We start from the raw sequence: 23,305 nt of genomic DNA, 5'->3' as shown, positions 1-23,305 counted from the left end.
ATCCCAGGAATCTGGGGAAGTCAACCCATTTAAATTTTTGAACGTTTTTCTGGCCTCAAAGCCTGCACTTTCTTGTGCCTAGTGTAGCCCCCCCCCCCAAAAAAAAATGAGGCAGAAAATACACGGAAGAAAGGTATTTCTTCTTCTAGTAACTACATATCAATGGGCTGTGACCTTTTCACTTGTGCGTATTTACTGATGAAATCGGATTAACTCTACTGGTGCAAAAAAAGTGAGATTTTATAGGAAAAGGAAAAGAGGAAGCTGAGAGGCCGTGACAGCACAGATCCATGGAGCAAGTAAGGAGAAAACTTACTAAGGGAAAAATGGAGAGGAAGAAAAGACCCAAACACAAAACTCAGTAACTTGAGGAAGGGACTCTTACTGGTCTTCAGTTTACTGCAGGTCACCTGTCCCCAGTCTCCCGCAGCTGTGCTGGAATGCAGAGGACAGGCGCGCCCCCTGCCGGCTGGGAGAGGCGTGGGACCCGGGGGTCCATGGCCCGACACGCGGAGATCCTCGGGTGGCCAGGTCCGGGGGCGGGGGTTTGCAGCCAGGGCTGAAGGGCAGGGTTTAGAAAGGGGTTGGGGATTTAGCTCAGTGGTAGAGTGCTTGCCTAGCAAGCGCAAGGCCCTGGGTTCAGTCCTCAGCTCCGGGAAAAAAAAAAAAAAAAAAAAAGAAAGGTGGCCGCTTCCGCCGGCTGGGTGTGGGCGTGGAGCGACGCGAGCGCCGGAGTCGGCTGCACGTGGTTCGGTTCAAAACCCGGCCTGGGCGCCGCACGTCTACTCCCCACCCGCGCCTTGGTTAGAGATGCTCAGTGGTGATTTTCCCACTTCATGGCCACCGAACGCGGTGACTCCGCTTAGTACTCTACTTTGCTCCGCATCCGTGGGAGCCAACGTTGCCGGCTAACCGCAAGATCGAACCAAGAGCTCAGCCGGTGCAAGGCGGTGGCGTTTCTCCCTCGCAAGGCACCCACAACTCTGCGCACTCGCCCTCCCTGGCGCCCTACAGCTGTGGGGCCCTACGTAGACAGGAACCACCTGGCGTGGGTTAGGGGGAAGCAGCGCTTCTGGAAAAGCGGACCGGAAACCCGCGTCTCCCTTCCCGGACCAGCTTCCGCCTGCCTTCTGCCAATCTGGCCTTTAAGCGACGAGGTAAGGTTAGTGCGCTTGCGCGGCGCGCGTAACCTCTCGGAACCGTGAGCATCCATATTGGTGGCGCCGCTGGCTGGCCTGCGGGCTGTGTCGGCTCCGAGCGTCCACCCGAGGGTCCCCAAGGAGTCCCTGCGGAGTCCTGCTTCCACCTGCTCCGGGTTCTCGGGACTCTTTCGTGGGCATCAGGAAAGCACGCACCGAGGTGGCGTGCGGGACGGGGAGTCCCGCAACTGTGCTTTTTGTCCCGCGCGTTGTTGACCAGTATCGTCGACTCCGGTTCCCAAAATGACTCCACTCTGCCATAGGGAGCCATTTAGGGTTAAAAGGCAGGGCGAACCGTTAAGAGTTAGCCGAAGTATACATTTGACTCCTTTGTCCTAGCCGCACGTGGAGATGTAGGTTGGAGGACCAAACAAACAAAATAAAAAAATGTGGGAGCCGAGTCCGGACAGATCAGGTTCCCGGGGCCGTCACTGTCACTTTGTGTGCCTTTATGAGGCTCCTAACGGGTGCCTCAGGAGTTGGAGATGTCTAGGTGTTTCCCTCTCAGTTATTAATTAACACCAACTCAGAGCTAGTTTCACTTCCCATAGGACTCAGAGGAAAAGCTATTGAAGACATCGGACGCACCTCAACCTGTTTCTTACTTTGAACTTGCAATAGCTTCAGCAGCTTTTCAAGTTACTTAAGAGGCAGCCCAACTTCTGACTCGGGTGTCACTCAGGATTCTTTTTGCACGACAGGTCTCAGCAGAGTTAGAAGAAATGGCCCTGGTACCGTATGAGGAGAGCATGTCAATAGGGCTCCAGAAACTCCATAAGCCTCTTGCCACCTTCTCGTTTGCAAACCACACCATCCAGATCCGTCAGGACTGGGGGCGACTGGGAGTGGCTGCAGTGGTTTGGGATGCGGTAAGTCAGCACCACAGGGCCTTTGAAAACAAGACTGTATTCTAAAAAGAAAATCGATGGCTTTCTTGAGACATGATTCATATCTACTCTCCACCCATGTAAAGTCTGCAGAAACATTGGGTCGTTCAGCACATTCATGGTAGTTCATCCATTACGTCATTTACGTTATGACACTATGGCCCCTGCATGTCCTTGCCCACCAGTCGTCCCCTTTGCCCCCTTACAAACACTGCACTTTGCAGAGCTGAGGGAAGTGCGATGATCAGTAGTTAGATGCCCAATGAGGACCGGAAGACTGAAAAGAAAGCAGGGGCCTGATTGCACTGGGCACTCATTAGGATACCACGCACAGAATGTGTAGACAGCCCAAAACTGACGTCCCGTTTTCAGTTTTTCAGGATTTGAAAGGATGATTGCTTTTCTGCTTCTGATGAGGTCTGTCTTCAGCTGTTGAGTAATTGGCATAGACCTCAGTTATACTCCTAGGATATAGCTGTGGGGGGAGGGGCGTGAAATGATGAGATTGTAAGCAAATGCTCATTCATCGTGTGAATTCCAAAACTTTTGGTGAAAACCTACCTTCTGATGCCCAGGGACCGTGTGGGACAGCGACTCGCAGCTGTGAGCATTTTGATGCTTCTTTGTAGCATGCCTTAAGAACTTGAAAAAAATCCAAGATTTACGTTATTTCTTCCAGAATAGTTTTGTAAGCTTCATGGAAATGTGCTGTGATACAGTAGGAAATGAAGTTTCTTAGATGAAGCTGGCCCCTGGCTAGCTTGTCCTGTCCATTAGGGGCTTGGGGGCACACTCTGCCTATGTTTGCTCTGGTTTGTTACCTTGTAGCAGCAGCAGCAGCAGCAGCAGCAGCAGCAGCAGCAGCAGCAGCAGCAGCAGCAGCAGCAGCAGCAGCAGCAGCTAAGTTCCTGTGTGTTGGGAATAGCACTTTTCAGGCAGCGAGGGAGGGAAGAGAGAAGAAAGGAGGGAGACTGAATATGTTGTTCACTGACCCTCGTGCCAGCATTTGGCGTTCTGAAGCACACAGCGCCTCACACCTGCTGACCTCAGTCCTGTTGACATTGTGTTTTGACTCAGGCCATTGTTCTTTCCACGTATCTGGAGATGGGTGCCGTGGAGCTCAGGGGCTGCTCTGCCGTGGAGCTGGGAGCTGGCACAGGGCTGGTGGGCATCGTGGCTGCGCTGCTGGGTAAGTGCGATAGTCTGGCTCTCCCTTAGTGAGCAGGACTCATCGAGAGGTACAGGTACTCGTGCTGTTTTCCTAGCAGAAGCCACGTGGTTGGGATTCCGCTTGCTGAGTTAGCTCCTGTGCTTGTGATTGTAGACAGTAACCCTTGTATACAGTTTCTGGTTTAAAGTGCTAGGTCCGTAGACTTACCAGACTCAGTCCCTGAGGTAAGAACGGACAGCCATAGTCCTTCATTGCTGAGGAAACAGCTGGTATTTTCCTCCTAGGGAGGGTGGGTCCCTCATGTGCCCCCCACTGACATTTTAAGAAATTATATTAATGGTCTATAACTCTTAGTTGATACCACTCTTATCTATCAGTGTTCATCTGATACAGGCATTGATTTTATTTTTCTTGCTGGAGATAGTGTCTTCCAGTGCTGGCCAGGCTGGCCTTGAGCTTGTGGTCCTCCTTTCTCAGCCTCCTGAGTAGCTGGGGTTACAGACATGCTGCACCACTGTGAGTGGCTGCTTTGAACATTGTAAATTTTCATTGTTTTTTTTTTTTGTTGTTGTTGTTTGTTTGTTTACCCACTGTTGACATCTTTCTGCAACTTCTGACTCCTTGCTTAACTGTGTGCCTGGAATGACAGAGCCTTGAAGTATTTGTGCTGTAGCTGTGCTTTAGGCCCAACCGAAGCCTCTCTTGTCCACCCTTTTTTTTTCCTGATTCCTTTTCTGTTTCAGTGCCCTGTTCTGTGTTGTTTTGTTCAGTCTTGATGAGAGAGCGTTGGCAGGGATGGTGGACACAAGTGTCTTAGAGGCTGGAGAGATGGCTTAGTGGTTAAGAACACCTGGTTTGATGCTGTCACCCACATGGCTGCTCAGAAAAGCCTATAACTTCACTGCCAAGGGATCCAACGTCCTCTTCTGGCCATGTGAAAACTGTGCAAGAGGTACACAGGCGCACCTCCAGGCAAAACACCCACACACACACAAAACCAGGGTTAACCTTTTAAATGACACATTTGTACACTTCTGTCTAGAAGCAAACTAAGCCGTTGGCGAGGCTCTTGTTGGCTGCATGTCATTTTGATCCTCCAAAGGTCCTTATAAGCATTCCCATGGACGGCATACCTTATTTGTAATTCTGTGTTTCAACTGAAACTGCCATTTTGTGATATTAAGCCACATTTAGTGTCCTTGTCAGCAATGCTCCTGGACTCAAAGAAATGTCAGCTCAAACTGAGGTTCTTGGTATGCTAACTTCCCCCCGACCCCCGTTTCTACTGTAGACATAGGCTTCTTCCAAAAGTTTGTTGGCTGATAGAGAGACATGTTAATGCATAAATTTATAGTTGCAGTTATAATTAATTTTGACACCTTGTTTGTTCCATCTGTTTGACCTTGGGCACAATGTTAGCCTCTAAACACTGACTTTTCCATCTGTAAAATGGGGTAGTGATAGTGTTTGCTCCTCAGTGAGGCACAAGATGGGCTGGCTTCCATCTTTATGTAATCAGCTAGTTAGCTGCTTAGCTGACAAAAGCTGTGCTCAGCGTGTGTGTGTGTGTGTGTGTGTGTGTGTGTGTGTGTGTGTGTGTGCTGCATGTGTATGTGATGTGCGCGTGTATATATGTATGTATGTATGTATGTATATATGAGTAGCGTGTGTGTGTATGTATGCATGGTGTGTGTATTATATGTGATGTGTATAAGTGTGTGGTGTGTATGAGTGTGTGTATATGTATGTTGTGTGTGTATGTATGTGTATGTGTTTCTGTGTGTGGTATAGATTAAAAGATCCTTATATTCTGTATATGTTAATTAATGCTAGAAATGAATACAGTGGCAATTATTCCTTAACCAGCCTTTCCCCAAATAACCACACAGAGACCTTTTAATGTTTCCAAGCTTAGGTCTTAGCCAGCAGACTCTCAACCAGTCATCTAGGTTAACCCGTCCACCTAGCCCCATCCACCCACATGGCAAGCCGTCCATTTCTCCTTGTCTCCTGGCAAAAAGACTTTCCTCCTCCTTTCCTGAGTTCCTTTCCCCCTCCTAGGAAGTCCTACCTTCCACTTCCTGCCCAGATAATTGTTCATCAGATTTTTATTACTGCTTTAGGTAGAGAAGGAAGAACAGATACAATTTCACACAGTGTATCCCAACAGTGTAGGGTAGATGAGTGTGTGTGTGTGTGTGTGTGTGTGTGTGTGTTGGTTGCTATTCTGGGTGCTTCTTTTTTTAATGAGAAGTTTAGAGCCGTGGGGTTAAAGAGGTCAGGATTAGGTTCTTCGGACACTATTTTAGAATGAAGGAGAGCAGTTGCTTCATGTGTCTGTGTCAGGTTGCAGCTCTTGAGAAATGAGACCATAACTCACTCTGTTGTCCTTGACTCTTGAACAGTACCAGCCACTCGCCTGGGATACCTGGGTGGTTTGGGAATTAGTCATGAACAAGCTAGGAGCTAGAGATGGCTCAGCAGTGCTGAGCATGTTGTGATCTTCTGCTCCTGCACGGGACCTCAGCTTGGTTCCCAAACTCCCACATCAGGTGACTGCCAATAAGTCCAGCTTCGCTTACACTCACGCATGCACACACACACACACACACACACACACACACACACACACAGAAAGTTTAAAACTTAAAAGGAAAAATGCACCAACCATATTGAATACTTTTTGGATATCTTTCTCTATAAAACTCTATTACAAAAATAATTATATTTGCAACAGGTGTCCTGTTTGCATTTTGATGTATTTCTTTTCATTTGCTTTTTCTGTCTGTATTTACAGTTGTCATTATGGCTATATATGTCTGTGTGTCTGTACATGTGTATGTATATCTTCTTATGCCTATCATAAGCATTTGTGTTGCCATGTTGCCACCGGACTTCCCTACTCAGTATGAAGTATTAGATTGGAGAAATTGTTAAAAATTGAAAGTAAGAAAGTTTTAAAAATAGAAACAGAACTAAAACATGTAGTGATTTTGAAGCATTGGAAAAGGGGTTGATCCCTTTTTAAAGTTCATGCTTTGGTGGTCTTAGTCTTTTGTTCCTGACTGCAGGAGTTACTTAGAAAGTTCCTGCTAGGTCAGTGTCGGTAGCATACAGTAAGCAGACAGACAGTCGTCTTGGGAAGCTTACTTCTGTTCTAAGTCTGCAGTGAAGAACAAGGTAAAGGAGGTTCATAGGAAGGTTAGATCAAGTAAGAGATGCTCTGCGGAATGTCAGTATTGGGTGTGAGGCTTTCCAAGTGAAGGAGCAGCTCCTGTGGGGGATGGGCTGTGTATTCAGGGTCATCAGAGTAGACCTGTGTCATAAGTAGGTTTGATCATGAGTTCTTAGGTGTTGCCAAATGGCTAGTAAGTCACCTCCCCAAGGTTGCAAAGCTATGAATCATGGTGAGACTTTGAATCTAGTCTTGACTTTCAAGCTCAGAGTTTTAGTTTAAAAATCCCCTGAACCTTTATGCTAATTGGGAACTGTTTCTAGGTGGGGGAAAAAATCCCACTTTTGAAGAAAGGATTTGGTAGGTTGGGTTGGGTCAGAGAATCTGCATTTTAAAAATCTGTAATTTGATGCCCAGTTAAATCTGGAGACCCTGTCCTAAAATACAATGCTTAGGAAGATGCCATCTGTTGACTAGCTGCCATTCTATTACAGCTCTCTGCTGAGCCTTGGACCTGTGCTTCTGAACATCATTGTCTAAGTAGTCACTCAGGAGTTGAGGTTCTTATAACAACCCTCTGTGACAAGTAGGCCTGATCGACTTACTGTTCTCTTCATGTGGTGTAATGAAGGGGACTACAGAGTTAATGGATTGTGGTTAGATTTCAAATTCAGACCCCTGGCCTCTGTGGAGTGAGTCTGTCTTCACTGTCTTTCTAGTGCTGACTTGAGCCTTCACTGTGTGTCCCATGCGTGACCATAGCCGCCTCCCACCTGGTCCTTCTGCTTTCTCAGACTCCGTTCCTGGAGTAGCTTCCAGATAAGTCAGCTAAAGTGTGCGGTGAACTGGTGTTGGGGTCTGTGTGGAAACACTCCTTTCTGTTGCTGCGGACTCCATCCAGGGCTTGTTGGCAGGGCTGTGTAATCTCATTCTGTAGCACATCAGCTTCTCCATGTTTTGTGCAGTGCCCAGGACCACTTTGCTTACTCATGCCTAGTGCAGTTTTACCCAGAACGGCCTTTTCCTTTCCCAGCTCATGTGCCCTCAGATTACATGTGAGTTCAGGTTCTTCCTTTGGCCTCTCCCTCTCTTGAGGAGTTTCTGAACACTTGCTTTCTGGTGCGCTCGTGTTCCTGCTGCCCTGCCTCCCATTGCATCACAGCTATTCTTAGCTTTCTCTCACTCAGGAGATCCCTCCAGGTAAGGATTTTCTTGTTCAACTTTTTGTTTCTAGCATGTGGTATATGTCTGAATCTTTAATCAAAAGTAAAGCAGTATTTATAAATAAAAACTAAAAGTCATGGCAAAGGTTTATACATGGTTTTTCCATTCCTGAGTGACAGCCCATTGTGGTTTCACTAGGTTCATTCTCATTGTCATTTTGCTTATGAACTAAATTAGCTTGCTTTTCTACCAGCAGAACTTACCTTACAGGAAAACATTTCATCACTGTCTGCTTGTTTGGTCCAGCATCAGGCCCTTCCTTACCTTACCTTATTCATGAGACTGTAACCAACCTAGGTAAAATGTGGGTTCTCCTGCCAGGGCCTGTGCGGGGCCCGCTCTGTGGTGGAGTGAGCACTCTGCTGGTCTCTTGGCTGGTGGTGGTCACTTGCATGTTTGTAAACTGGTAGATGTAAGGTAATGTTCATTTGACATTACATCTTGTGTCAGCCCTGGAATACCTTGTAAGAGAGCAGTACCTAGTTTGTAGAGATCTGCTTGCTTTCCCACCCAGGGCAGGCACTAGAGAGTTATCAAAGTAAGGGCTGAGGTGAAGCTTAAATGAATAGAGTTGATTGCTCTGTGTCCTGCTAAGAACTACACAGATATAAGGGCACAGTCAAATCAGGAAGGCTGCCTGCAGTTTTCGTTATCAGAGACAGTCTTCTGCTTATTGGGCAACCCTGTCCGTGAGTCATGAGAGTGGTACAGGCCTAGGCTCGAAGACCCAGACGGCTGGAGCATTCATTTCCGTCTGGAGCTGTGAACCTCAGATTCAGTTGCTGCTGTCTTAGTGTTTTATCAAGATAAGAAGCTCCAGTGTGAGCTGCCCCTGGAAAGGAGCTGGGTCCTTTGGGAGATTAGAAAAGAATGTACGAAGGAAAGGTACAATTATGAAGGAATAGAACAATTGTAAGTTTCAGACCATCTGATGATAAAACTACACTTGACTCCACTTTTTAATGGTTCAGCCTTCTTTTACCCATATTTGTTGAAAAAAATAAATATTACAGTACATTGTTCAATAACCATAAAGACAGAGGAATAAAATACTGTACCATTAATTTCCTCATCTGCATGTAGAATAGCATTTGGAGAACATGAACTAGCCTTCTAAGATGTTACCTGGTGCACACTCTGTACACTAATTCAGAGGACAGGTTCTCATAAGTTACGGCTGTATCACACAGACAGCGCAGCCACTCTGGAATAACATGCTGGGCGTGGCCTGGAGTAACGTGCTGGGGGTGGCCTGGAAATTGGCAGTAAGCTGAGTTGTCCCTTGTGAGTCTGTTTTAACCTTAGTTCCTCTAGAACAGACTTTTTTGGTTTGTATTTGTATCTCTTTATCCTGATAGTCATATTGTGCTGTTTGATTTTCCTTTCTTGGATGGTATTTTACGATGAGCCCTACTACTGATTTGAAGGTTATGACCCAGTGAGTCAAGTTGAATGGTGACTATGCATGAAGGTTGGAGAATTCAGGAGCATTGGCTTGAGTTACTCTGACTGTACAATGTACTAGAACCACTTTGGCAAACAGCAGGTGTGCTACAGAAGCAAGCTGAATTTTCATTTTTAGTTACACAGCATAACGAGTTCTGCTCTGGTCTGGTTACCTGCCTGTGGAAGGGTGTAGTATTCTACACAACAAGTGGGCACTTAGAGAGTGCCCCATGTTAACTAGATAAGACTCCCTGTCTACGAGGGTTGTATGATATTCACCTTACTTTCTGTTTGTCCCACATTGTAGGTGCTCATGTGACTATCACGGACCGAAAAGTAGCGTTAGAATTTCTTAAGTCAAATGTTGAGGCCAACTTACCTCCCCATATCCAACCTAAGGTGGTTGTTAAGGAGCTGACTTGGGGACAAAATTTGGACAGTTTTTCACCTGGAGAATTTGATCTCATACTTGGAGCTGATATCATATACTTAGAAGATACCTTCACAGACCTTCTTCAAACACTGGGACATCTCTGTAGCAACAACTCTGTGATTCTTCTAGCTTGCCGAATCCGCTATGAACGGGATAATAACTTCTTAACAATGCTGGAGAGGCAGTTCACTGTGAGTAAGGTTCACTACGATCCTGAGAAGGATGTACACATTTACAAAGCACAGAAGAGAAAGCAGAGGGAGGACTTGTAGTGGGCAGTATTTTCTAAGAATCGAATGCATCAGTTAAGGTCTTACAGCTAGAACTCTTAGCGGTGTTAATGACGTAGCAGACTGCAAGTCATTCCTCTCAGAGCTGCTCAAGGAACAAAGCACGTGTGTACTTTGTAGACAATGCCTTGCCTCATTGCCGGAACTGTCAGTCAGATTGACTGTAGATGGACATGTGAAGTTTGGCTGGTGTTCTTTGCTTTGCCCTGTGTGCTCACTTGGTAAGCAATTTCCACTGATAAAGAATGATATGAAGGTGTCCCTAAACTGGTGAGTCAGTCATATATTCTGGGATGTATTTTGTCTTAGTTTCCTTGTCTGTTGAGTGTAAACAGACTTATTATATGTCTTCCCTGAAATGTTTGTACTGTTGCAGTCTCTTTTGTGTGTGTGTGTGTGTGTGTGTGTGTGTGTGTGTGTGTGTTAGATAAAGCCTTACTCTGTAGCCCTGGGTTGGTCTGAAACTGTAGACCAGGCTGACCTCAAGCTTGAAGTAATTCTCTTTCCTCCGCCTCCGAGTGCTGGGATTACCAGCGTGTGCCATGCCACCTGGCTATTTGGTTCTTAAGCACCTTGAGTTGAAGATGAGTTTTCTGGCTCTCATATCATACCTTCTTACCAGATTTCAGGGTTAAGTATATAAGCAAAGAAATAATAAAAATAAAAGTTTACATTTGAAATTACCTAAACTTGTAGGTTAAAAATTTCTTCCAGAACCATGCTTTTGTCTGTTGGTTTCAACTTTGCTGTTTCAGTGTTGCTCTATTTCTTAGAGTATTTTTTTTGTTTGTTTTTTGTTTTTTAGTATGTCAGTTTTAAAAAGTTAAATCTCATTTTATCACAAAGGTTAGCTCCTAAGGTGCAAACTCTATATTGTACCTATAATCACGCATTCGACTTAAGACTCCCTGGTGGGTTGCAAGCTGCTGGGAGGCCTCTTTCATTGTGCTTCCCTGGGTCAAGTAAAAAGTTATAACCAAGTAATCAAGGTGAATCCCAAGTATAGGTATAGGTATAGGTATAGGTACAGGTATAGGAATAGGTATAGGTACAGGTATAGGTATAGGTATAGGTATAGGAATAGGAATAGGTATAGGAATAGGTATAGGTATAGGTATAGGAATAGGTATAGGTATAGGAATAGGTATAGGTATAGGAATAGGTATAGGTATAGGAATAGGTATAGGTATAGGAATAGTTATAGGTATAGGAATAGGTATAGGAATAGGTATAGGTATAGGAATAGGAATAGGTATAGGAATAGGTATAGGTATAGGAATAGGTATAGGTATAGTATAGGTATAGGAATAGGTATAGGTATAGGTATAGGAATAGGAATAGGTATAGGTATAGGAATAGGTATAGATATAGGAATAGGTATAGGTATAGGAATAGGAATAGATATAGGTATAGGAATAGATATAGGAATAGGTATAGGTATAGATGTTTTGTGGTGCTAGGGATCAAACCAGGATTTCGCAGACACTGGGCAAACACTAGCCCTGAGTTATTACATCCCCAGCCAGAAGGTACTAATGTTTTAGTTTTCTCTGGATAAACTTTATGAATAAAGTTATCAAGACAGGCTTCTCCTTTTACATTGAAGTCTAACTAAAAACTCAAGCAGTTTAGAGCATAGATATTATAACTGTACAGTGGCGTTTGGTAATAGAAATTTGTTGGAAAGACTATTCAAAGTAAGACCTCATTTTTCTTTTAAATATTTTGGATTTGAGAGTACCTGCCAATGTTGCCTTCTATATCTATTTAAAATGGTAATTGTATTATTGGTCATGGTTGTCTCTAGGCAAACAGAAGATTGTGTGTGTGTGTGTGTGTGTGTGTGTGTGTGTGTGTGTGTGCGCGCGCGCGCGTGTATTAGGGTTCAGAAAGTTTAAGTGGGAATACTCCCAAGATGATACCTCAAGAGGGAGAGAGAACAGCAGGCCTGGTATGGAGATTTTGGGCAGCAACCAGAAAAGTACTTTAATTCTTTAGAGCTGGGATTCTCTGATTGGCCTTTTACATCTTTGTGTTCTGGTCAGTAGCTGTTAAGGGCACAACCTGGGGCTAAAGAAAATACCCGTAGAGGGTTGCAACTGTCAGGAAATGTATTCCTTTACATAGAAATCAGATTTGTAATTCACTCAATTACAATGAATTGAATATTAGATTTTAAAAAATTGGTATTTTAATTATGTGTGCCTGTGTGCAAATATGTGCATACAGTGCAAACAGAAGCTAGAGTTGTTGCAACCTGTGGAGCTAGAATTACAGGTCATGACCTGCCTGGGTGCTGGAAATTGAACTTAGTCCTCTGAAAGAGCACAAATGTTCCTTATCACTGCAGCTAACTCTAGGGCCTGAATGCTAGATTTGGGGGTAGAATCCTAACTGTTAACTATTTCAGACAGTCTAACCATGCTGCCTAGGCGGACCAGGAACAGCTCCTGCCATCACTCCCAGCTTGCCTGCAATCTTAGCAGATAGTCTCTCCTGGAAACAGCATACACTGAGTTTTTAGGTGGTCATAAGAGGCAGCTCAGTAACACCGGTGCATTAAAAAAAAGGACATTATGGCCATCCAAATGTATAACATTGTGTCTTCCTTTCTCTCTAATTCAATCAGTCTCAAGAAATAGATTCTCAGGCTGTTAAAACAGGAAAGCATACCCTCAACAATGGAGTTACTTGAATGTATGTAAGACTATCAATCAAGAATCAATGCTATTTCACTACTATACTTTTCTTTGCCCTTTGAGACCTGGTCTCACTATGTCGTGCAGGATGATCTTAAATTGACCCTCCTGTCTCAGTCTCTTGCACTTTGCTATATATCCTTAGATAATTGCTATTCTTTATTGAAAGCGTTTTCTACCAGTTCTTTAACAGAACAATTTAGAGTGCTTAAGAAAAAAACAAAAAAACAAAAAAAACCCCCCAAAACCTCCCCCCCAAAAACAAAAACAACCCAACACAGGATTGGTAAGTTTACTGGAGTCCAGCACCTGACTTGAGTTTTAAAAGACGTGAGTTTCTGTGTTACATGTAACCTTTCTACTCCTCATATCCATCCCATAGAAAAGAAGCATTCAAGTTCTTTACAGAATGGTGGGTGGGGTCCAGTGTAGTGAGAGGCTGTATTAGCAAGCTAGAGAAATGTTCTCACACTCCCACAAGCTGAATAATCTAGCAGTCTTCAGTTGTGCTTCAACATTTGAAGACTTGTCAAAGGTTCTTAATGCTGTAAAATTGTAAATACTGCTTGGCATAGCCAGGAAAGGGTTAAGTTTAAAAATCCTGAGACAGTTTCAGGCAAAAACAAAAACACCCCAACTAACCAACCAAACAACCAAACAAAAAACCTCAGTCAATGTGGGATGCTAATTATGGGAATAGAAGGGAAAATTAACAGACTAGGAAAGTCTATACACATCATAGCCTTGTGTAAAACTGGCTCTGCTAGTCCAGTTTTTCTTCCAAAACCAACAAAGAGACATAAAAGTAGTTAAGGGATGCAGATCAGTGTTAGGTTACTTGCTTAGCATGCTAGACAGAGCCCAGGGTTCAATCCCAGCATACTTGAAGATGTAGGCTATGGTAGAACACTGGACTAGTATGAACAGGTGCTGAGTTTAATCCCAGTGTGATAGAAACATATTTAATAAAAAAAAAAAAGCTAGTCCTTTTCTAAAAGGGGAACAAGAATACCCTTGGCACGGAATAGAGAGGCAAAGTTTAGAACAGAGACAGAAGGAACACCCATTCAGAGCCTGCCCCATATGTGGCCCATACATATACAGTCACCCAATTAGACAAGATGGATGAAGCAAAGAAGTGCAGGCCGACAGGAGCCGGATGTAGATCGCTCCTGAGAGACACAGCCAGAATACAGCAAATACAGAGGCAAATGCCAGCAGCAAACCACTGAACTGAGAATAGGACCCCCGTTGAAGGAATCAGAGAAAGAACTGGAAGAGCTTGAAGAGGCTCGAGACCCCATATGTACAACAATGCCAATCAACCAGAGCTTCCAGGGACTAAGCCACTACCTAAAGACTATACATGGACTGACCCTGGACTCTGACCTCATAGGTAGCAATGAATATCCTAGTAAGATCACCAGTGGAAGGGGAAGCCCTTGGTCCTGCTAAGACTGAACCCCCAGTGAACGTGATTGTTGGGGGGAGGGCAGCAATGGGGGGAGGATGGGGAGGGTAACACCCATATAGAAGGGGAGGGGGAGGGGTTAGGGGGATGTTTGCCCGGAAACCGGGAAAGGGAATAACATTCGAAATATAAATAAGAAATACTCAAGTTAATAAAAAAAAAAAAAAGCTAGACACAAAAGTTATACACACATTATGATTCCATTTATTTGAAATATTGAGTTGCTAAATTCACATAAAGCAGATTGTGGGTTGCCAGAGGAATTAAGAAAAGGGAAAGTTAACCATCTAGTAGGTATAGGATTTTACCTAGATTATGGAAATCTTCGTGGACTGCACAGGATTGGGATGCCCAATATGTGAATGCAAATGGTCCACTTTACAATTTTGTTAATTACATTATCAATTAAAAAATAAAAATATTCATTCCTGGAAATGAGCTGGCTTTTTACTTGATATTAGTCTTTATATGGAGAATGCTTAAAATGTGAAGAAAATTTAGTATCAGGCAAGGTGGCATGGATGAACAGTGCTTTCCTGGGCTTGACAGTCAACTTAATGGAATGTGGTGCCGTTCATGACATGGAAAATGCCAGAAGGGACAAATTTGGAGGAGAAATTTGTTGTTTGGGACCTGTGCATCCCTGTAAATGTAACACACAAAGATTAGAATTCATTTTAGAGGGAAGGGATTCCAACTATACAAAGTTGAATTCTTGGAGGAATGGTTTAGATTTTGAGAAGTACTTTTGTTACTCTAATTCCAATGTCCTCAAATGAAGGTCAAGTGACAGTCACACAAAGATAGGCATTGCGATCTTTCCAGAGGTCCAATAGCCTACAAGTAATATGATCACAGGACTAAACTGCTTGGCACAACTCTGGTTTATACCTCTTGTCCTCATAAAATCGACACCATCCTTTCGGGGTGTGTGTGTTAAGGGATCTCACTATGTAGCTCTGGCTGGCCATCCTTTCGGGGTGTGTGTGTGTTAAGAGATCTCACTATGTAGCTCTGGCTGGCCTGGAACTATGTAGACCAGGCTAGCCTCTGTCTCTCAAATCCTGGGACTAAAGGTGTGTGCCACCATGGTAGCTTCCATCCTTTCACTCTTAATTTGTCTCAGTAATTCAGTCAGGTGTGGTTGCTCTGCAGAAAGGAGAAAGGAAATTCACGTGACCTGAGCTTCTAGACACAGACAGCCCAACCTAGCCTGTTTCTGCCTTCTGTGTCCCTGAGTCTGGGATTACAAGGGCATGCTATCGTGCCCACCTTTTGCATTTTATATAATCACATAATTCAGAATAAAGGTGATCAGAGTTGTTATTGTTCATTCAGGGCATGCACACACTTCCTAACTGTAAGCTGCTGGACGTCTCCATTAGATACTCAATAGGAGAACAGTACTTGGGAGTTTTAGATCACTGCTCAACCTTACTGACAAAAAAAATTCAGTAAAATTGAGTGTTTAAATGTGTTGTGTAAATTATAGTTTTCTGTTGCTATGCATTACAAGCCTGTGATTATTTAATGCAATCTTTGCTCATTTGACAAAATAAACTCAAGTCCAAGAAAATGAGGGTAAACACATACTAGGCTTGGGGGGGGAGGGGTGTCCCATGCCCAAAAAAGAGACTTTACAGAGATTTTAAAAGCATGTTTATGTGACTGCACATAAATGTCTGTGTAAAAAGGGCATTATGACAGTTGATACCACAAAGATTACAGTAAGAAAAGCACTTTATGACAATATTTCACAAATTCACAAGGATCACTTTAATATACAAAGTAACTGCTACCATTCTGAACACAAAGCAGCCAGTATGTACATAGTGTTAATAAAATGCATGGTGTCTTGGTACTTTTATTCTTTACACATAAAGCACAAAAAGATTTAGGTAAAAAATTTAAACAGGGACGTTTCTAGATTGTGGGAACGTTATTAGAAATGTATGTCCCTTCTCATAGTTATTAGTATTCTTCTCCAATAGGAACATCAGAGTTAAAGCTCATACCCTGTTTTGTGCTAACAGTTCCGGGGAGGTATTTTCTACTCCAGTACTCAAGGAAAACCCAAAAAGCCAAACACCATTCTAGGACTTCCCTGGTTATTTTGTTTTTCAAAAGTTTCAAGTGACATGTCTAGGTTGGAAATGATCCCTTCCACTGGGGCATTATAACCGATGTGTACAGATCAGTTGAAGACAGCTTTACACAGAAAACTGCTAACTAGCACACTTCTTCACCATCCTAATAAATCTACACACACAGAAAAATGTTGACAAAATTTCCCACTTTTAATATAAATAATTTTATTACATACACATTGAAGTGGCACCTGGGTAAAAATACGTCTATAAAGCACTTACCAATTCAATTTTAAAAAACATAAGAAAATAAAACTTCCCAAATATAATAAATCATTTCATGTGGCCAACATAGATTATGATCTGCAGTGATCTTTCTTCTCTACTGATTTTTAACATCTCAGACTTACTCTCATCTCGAGATGTCCATTAGACAGAAGCTTAGAAATGCTATACTTCTATGGGCAAGTAGATCATGCCTGGGAAGTTTCCTACTGTTTGACCCTCTCGGATACTTCCTATAGATTATTACTCTTCTTCCTTTTTCTTGCTGGTAACAATTTAATATTTACCCAGCTGGCCCCCGCCCCACCAGAGTGGGACAGGCCGGCTCATCATCAGCGTCTGTTCTCACACTGACAACTCGCTTCCCAAACTTTGCTCTCTTATTTATTTTTTTTAATTTTTCTTTTTTTAAAAAATAAATTTCAAGCTAAAACACCTGAAATATAATTCCTCCATTCAAATGTTATCTGGTCCTTGTTAAAGTTTGTCTGCCCCTGAGGACACATACAAAGGCTTAAAACTACATTCACTAATCAGTAAGCGTACCATGAGCAGATGAGTCAGCCGGAACTTCAGCACCCTGTTTAATTTGTTTGAAATTCTTCCATACTGACTCAACTTCATGATACCTTCAACCCCTCAAGGATTATATGCCTCTCTTGGCCATTGATTCTAGAAAGTCAAGGAAACCAGTTCCTAGTACATAACAGTGACTGTTAACTTAAAAAGTCAACATTATTAACATTGAAAGTAATCAAGACACACACAAGCCACCCAAAACTCTAGTTGTGCTTTGTACATTTCAGTGAACAAGTTTATTCTAGAATGACTCACCTACAGGCCTAACAAAGCAGTCTTTACTCCCCTCAGTCAGAAACCAGTCAAGTTTAGGCAGCATTTCTCTCAAGTTAACAAAGCCAAATTAAAATGTTTTAGTAACAATGATTACATGGTTTTCCATGATGACAAATTGCTTTAACAAGGTTTGTAATCTTCTGAATATTTTTTTTTTGGCATACTCTACATAGATGGAGTGAGGATGAGATTTAAAATTATAAGTACTTATTTTTCCTTCAGTATTAGTCAAATCTAATTCCCAGATATTTAGCTTTTATAGCATGCTTAAGGCTATCTATGATATTGTAATCAATGAAAAGCTTCCATTAAGGAGTCATGATTTGAAGAGGAGGAAGACAAAAGGGTCAGCTGAGAACTCACGGATGAGGAATTTCCCAAGTTGCTGATACCCAAACTGGGTCTTTAAAAAAAGTGCAAGTTCCACTGAACATTTACAAAGAATTACTGTAAGTACAACCCCAAGTAAATATACAGCCTTTGTATTGGGCCCCGGGGAGTGATATGCCAATAGTTTTCAGTGTTACAAAGGCAAAACAAAAGCCTCTGGAAGGAACTGAAAATGAAGCAGCTATAGGGAGAGAAACCAACTTGCGTTACTAGCTGACTGGAGTCCACAGAGAATTAAAGCTTCCTAAATAGGAAAGACAACATTTAGATTGAAGTCACTTCAAGTAAGTAAAAGCATTCCGGGTTATATGAATGTTTGTTTCTGAGCCCCAATATTTGTATGAATCCATGTCACCTAAGTGGTTGAAAACAGTAGGGAGGAGTCCTGAGAGACAGAGACAAACGTCAGCCAAGAGGACTTTTGATTGGACAGCCTGCCTGACTGGTCTTGTGCTTCAGACACTAGCACTGTTTGCTGACCTACCATCGAAACTCGTCCTGACAAAAATCCCTGTTCAAATGAAACACCACAAGTTTTTGCCCAAAATGATTCTTGAAACAAGTCTCTTAAAAGCTATTATCAAAATGTTCTTACCAATTTATAGCTGCCGGAAACAAAGCAGGGGAAAGCGGCTTTGGGGTTTAGGAGTTTTCAAGTGACTGGTAACATACTCAAAGCATCAAGCCAAACAACAACAAAACCAAAAATTAATAAAAACTGGAAGAAAAGAGAAAACCCAGTTGTGAGTGCTGGAGTAATACAGTCACTGAAACACCAGAAGAGATGCAGGAGAATGCACAGAAGAGTGGAGTCTCATCTGACCTCAATATGCTATAATACTCAGCATTCCTGACATAACAGCTCTCAGAGCATTTAGATGATATACTGTATGTATGTATATATGTACACATATATTACAAAATGCCACTTCCCCACCCACTCTATAACATCTAAACAAGCAGCACCTAGGACAATATGATGGTTGCTAATATGGTACTTGCTTTCGATAAAGAACTTAAATTGTATCTCATATCAATTTTTTAAATATGAACATATTGGATCTAGCCCTTTCTAAACCATTTTTCAGTTAAACACTATCAAAGCTTGAAAACTCAGAAGAGTAATATATCAAAAATAAACCCCTCCCCATTTCATTTTTATTAGAGTTAATCTGTCCTATAGATAAAAGTGCCACTAATATATGCAAAGTGAGCAATACCAAACTTGCTATTTTCTAGGCAAATCAGTAGCATATGTACAGATTCCTATGACATTTTCATTCCCTTTTGGCCAATATGAAGAGAAAAACATTACTGGTAAGGTGGCCACATACAATCTTGGCTCTAAGAGTCTAAAAAATTATGTCATTTTCTTAATAAAGATTCTCCATGTAGCTCAAAAACAAGGTATTTTTTTTCTAATTCTCATGTTAAAAAAAATTCAGCTTGCATTAAAGCGGCTTGATTTCTTTCTGTATGAACTGAAATTTCAAACGCAGATTTCACAACACCACATATTTCTCACATGAAGTAACTGGAGTCAAACCAGTACAGTCATGCTTCAAGCATAAAGGCCCAGGCCTCTGTAAATTAATATCCATCCAATTAGGAAGTATGACTGAGGCTGCCTTGGTCTCTAAGGGTTAAGAGGACCATCCATTTCCTCACTATGTAGAAAACTTCAACTTTTGAAGACAGACACTTAGAGATTACAACGTCTACACCCTCCTCAAATTTTCCACTTGTGACATTTAAAATGCTCAATCTGACATTTTGACTTAATATCAAGTAATTCCAGTTTGTTGACAGATTTGTGATTCTGCTTCATTTTTTGTTTCACCAAGTTTAGCAAATGATACATCTACATGCTAGTACAGACAGTTTTTATGCTATCTCTTTCCCAGTAAGCTCAGCAGGACAAACATCAAACTTTAGTCGTTTGAAAGCCTTCTGGAGAATCTGGTGAACTGTCCAGACATAAGGATTATTACATCACTCAACTCTTAGAATGATGTTCCTTCACAAACTGTTCATCCTTGAAAAAAGACAATGGCTTGTTATAAACAACATACAACATTTACAGACAGCAACCTAAAGTCTTACTTTAAAAATGGGCCAAACATTTTACACTCTTAATATTCTGACATAAAGATCGTCTTTCTTAATATCCCAAAGCAAATATAAAACCTCCTTGTGAGTCTGAGTTCTTTCTCAAACATGACATAATCTAACATGCTGGCCTCCACTGTCCTCTTATTTGTCTTTTAAAGAGGTAACTCTTAGATTTTATCAGGCTTAATGAAAAAAAAAAAGAATTATTAAGTCTTATCAGAAACAATGTTACATACAAATGTAGACTATGAGTTAAGATTTAAGTAGGGAGCATCTTTAGAAACAGACCAGCTTTTGGATAGTTAAAGCAGAACCACCTTTTTTTGGTAGAAAAAAAAGTGTTTTGCCAAATATTGTACCATAGCACACATTCCAATGCCTGAAGAAAATTACTTTTCTTGTGTGCATTTAACACAATGTTTTAGAATCACATCCTTGTAACTTCGAGTTAAAGAAAATTCCAAGAGATTTTCAGATAAAAATATGTGAATATAAGAAAAGTTGTCAATTTAGTACTTTCTGAGGGCAATCACTTTGCCTGGGCATCTTGAAAACGCTCCTGTTGGTTGCACAGTGTAAATGCCAGTGAATGAGAAATAGCTTTTCAGGTAAATGAGTGACAGTTAAGGAATTTGAAAGCAAGGACAAAAGTTTTTATTTATTAAAAACCTTATTATACCTCAAGGAGTTGCCTTCCTGGCCAGCACCTGTTCATTAAGATTTAGTACTAACCAAAATAAGCTTTATACTATGATTTTAACTGAACTCAAAATTCAATACCATATTTTCCACTCAGCTGGCTACTTCTTTTAATTCAAATGGCGAACACACAAGAACTGAAGAAGCAACAACTGCCCTATGGAAGAGCTGTAACTACCACCAAACGCTTCCCAGAACCAAGGACAGCGTGTTGTCAGTACTGAAGAGAGGAACATACATAGAATGTTTACTCCTCAACACCACACTAAGATCCTTATTTAAAGGATGTCTTTAATAGTTTTACATAATCCACAATGAAGTGTAAAAACATCAATTTGGCAATCAACACTTCTTCATTGCACCTTACTTACTTTCCTCATGTGTCCCACACATTACTTCAGCTCAGGAGGCTGGGTAATTGTCCCTAAGGCAATCACGGAGCTCAGCACAAACCTTGAAATCATTAAAAAGAAAACAAACAAAACAAACCTAAAACAAAAATAAGAAAGCCAAGATTTCATTTTCCTCATTTCCCCCAACAATTTACAAATAAGCAAATGATTACTTCTTGAGGGTGGTAGAGGTGAGGGCAGAGGTCTCCTCATGGTTCCTGGCGCTGCACATTTACTTCGTGAGGGCAGAAGTGGAAGCGGTTGTGGACATTCACAGTTTAACGCGAAAGCAGAAATGAGTGAGATTCTGTAGTTGCTTCCAGGCAGTTTTGCGCATAGAAAAAAGAAATGTTTAGAAAATAAATGTTTATTTGTCTTTCTGGTTGTGGCCAATCCAGTCCATTTTCCACCACAATAGGTGAAAATTTAAATCCCAAATTAATCTGACTTGTGGCAGTAAAGGTCCTTAAGTGCTTTTAGCTCCTCAATCAATGTTTTGTTTTGGTTTTCAAGCACTGCCACTCTGTTCTCTAAACATTTCACATATTCTTTCTTCTTTCTACGACATTCTCTTGCTGCTTCCCTAAAAATGAAAAACACAAAAACATTATGTTCATAAACTCCATTCCACTAATTTCAGAACAGAATGTTTCTAGAGAAACAGCTGAGATATGCAAAGGATATTATAATACAGTAAATGATGTTTAGGTTGCCCCTTGCTGCTTAGCTAAACACCCTGAGTTCAACCCCTGAATCCCGCATGGTTGAAGGTAAGAACCTACTTTTTTCCTTTACTTATCTGCTTGCATACATGTGCACACGCACTATGGAGAAAACATACTTTCAATTCCCTAAAACTGGCTTAGTAGGGAAAGTGCCAGATGCACTAGCAGTAGACTGGATTCATATGCCCTGCACCCTGATAAAAGCCAACAATGGGCTGGGACAGAGGCAGAGTGAATGGAATGGACTGGCCATAGAGCCTAGCTCAATCCTTGAGCTTCAGATTTAATGCAAGACTCTTATAAAGGAAGGTTATTGGGAAGTATGTAGGCCAACTGCAGATCTCCTTTTCCCCTCTGTTTCTCCAAATCTAATTCCCAGTCTCATTCCCAGCTTTGCAGCAGAACACCTGCAGAGGCTTCCTTCAAAGCCTGCTAACCTCTGCCTCCTGCCCCCAACTCATTGCCTTACCCCAGACCCTGACTCCACAGGAACTCCCCCTGGAATCCAGATGCCACTCTGACCAGGGCAACAAGGTAGACTAATTCCTGATCTTCACTTACATTTCCTCTAATCCAAATCCAATCCCTAGCTATGCAGATCATATAGAGGCCTCTGTGCCCCATTCCTGCACCCATCCTCAACTCTCCCTAAATTCCTCCAAGTCTAGTCCCCCAGTCACACACCCCTACCCTATAGAAGATTACTTGTGACTTCTCACTCTGACCCCATTCCCGGGGTCTAAGCAGATCTTGGTGGAACACCCTGCTTTGCTCCTCCCTGTGCACCCCAAGTCTAGGACCATCCTAGACGTGTCAGATCCCAGAAGAATTTCCTACTAGGCAACATAGAGCAACCACACTCGCCTAAGAATCAGAGGGCAACAGAAACCAAGGACTAAATCACCCTTAAAACAAACACAAGATCAGATTCCAGCACCCAGAATTTCATTCTTCTCAAACCAGATGCCTAGATGTCAGCATAAAACTAGTAATAGCCAGGACAATGTCTCCACTAGACCCCAGCAAACCCACCAGAGCAGGCCTGGAGTACTGTAACAGAGCTGAAACACAAGCAAAGACTTAAAAATAGCCTTCATCAATATGATAGAGGAAATGAAGAAATCCCTTAAAGACATCCATGAAGTCACAAACAAGGAGTGGAATGGAAGGGATAAAACAGTTCAAAACCTGAAAGTGGAAACAAGAGTCAATAAAGGAAACCCAAACTGGGAAAATCTGGAGATAAAACTTGGAACAGGAACTACAGAGTCAAGCCACACCAACAGAGAACAAAGATGATGAGAGAATCTCAGGTTTTGAAGACAGGACACAAGAAATGATCAAAGAAAATGTTAAATCTAAAAATTCCTGGCAAAAGACATCCTACAAACTGTGTGGAAACTGAACAACACACTCTGGAATGAAAGATGGGTCCACCCAGACAGTAAGAAACTAAAGACTTCCTAGAATTGGACGAAAACGAATACACAACATCCAAACTCATGGAACACTACCACGTTGGTTCTAAGAGGCAAGTTCATAGCTTTAAGTGCTTGCATGAAAAAAGACATTGCAGAGATCTCATACAAAGTAACTTGACAACATACACGAAAGCTCTAGAACAAAAAGCAGAAATACTTCTGGACTTTGGCTACGTTTGTAGGTTCTTTTTCTTCTACCCTTTCAACCCACTAACATTAGATAGGGGAGAAAAAAGCATAGAGGGGGAAGTAGACGTCATTATCTTCAGACTACTTCCTGCTGA

General features: G+C 42.1%; 2 protein-coding genes across 46 annotated transcripts in view; one reads left to right on the top strand and one right to left on the bottom strand.

Moving 5' to 3' along the window:
• The first annotated feature begins 480 nt into the window (after positions 1-480).
• Mettl21a (methyltransferase 21A, HSPA lysine) overlaps positions 481-23,305 on the top strand; it is a 76,075-nt gene continuing 53,250 nt past the window's right edge. For 4 of the 12 annotated variants that reach the window (XR_015628375.1, XR_015628374.1, XR_015628376.1 and 1 more), the window contains exons 1-3: positions 481-1,157; positions 1,901-2,068; positions 3,164-3,275. Coding sequence is in view for 7 of the 12 variants with exons in the window: in XM_087564387.1 (XP_087420513.1) it covers positions 1,922-2,068; positions 3,164-3,275 (259 nt within the window). In the remaining 5 variants the exon portion in view is untranslated. Of the gene's footprint in view, positions 1,158-1,216; positions 1,360-1,900; positions 2,069-2,912; positions 2,997-3,163; positions 3,276-9,409; positions 10,185-23,305 lie in introns of those variants that run through there. The other 8 variants (XR_015628372.1, XR_015628373.1, XM_087564385.1 and 5 more) reach the window with 6 other exon arrangements.
• Creb1 (cAMP responsive element binding protein 1) overlaps positions 15,638-23,305 on the bottom strand; it is a 69,337-nt gene continuing 61,669 nt past the window's right edge. For 19 of the 34 annotated variants that reach the window (XR_015628937.1, XM_087567814.1, XM_087567811.1 and 16 more), the window contains one exon: positions 15,638-21,398. Coding sequence is in view for 20 of the 34 variants with exons in the window: in XM_087567814.1 (XP_087423940.1) it covers positions 21,254-21,398 (145 nt within the window). In the remaining 14 variants the exon portion in view is untranslated. The remainder of the gene's footprint in view (positions 21,399-23,305) is intronic. The other 15 variants (XR_015628935.1, XR_015628940.1, XR_015628931.1 and 12 more) reach the window with 6 other exon arrangements.

This window comes from Rattus norvegicus, chromosome 9 (genome assembly GCF_021556685.1).
Source record: "Rattus norvegicus strain SHRSP/BbbUtx chromosome 9, alternate assembly SHRSP_T2T, whole genome shotgun sequence".
Classification (NCBI taxonomy): domain Eukaryota; kingdom Metazoa; phylum Chordata; class Mammalia; order Rodentia; family Muridae; genus Rattus; species Rattus norvegicus.
Note: the sequence above shows the minus strand (reverse complement) of the source record. Positions and strands in the feature narration are given on the sequence as shown.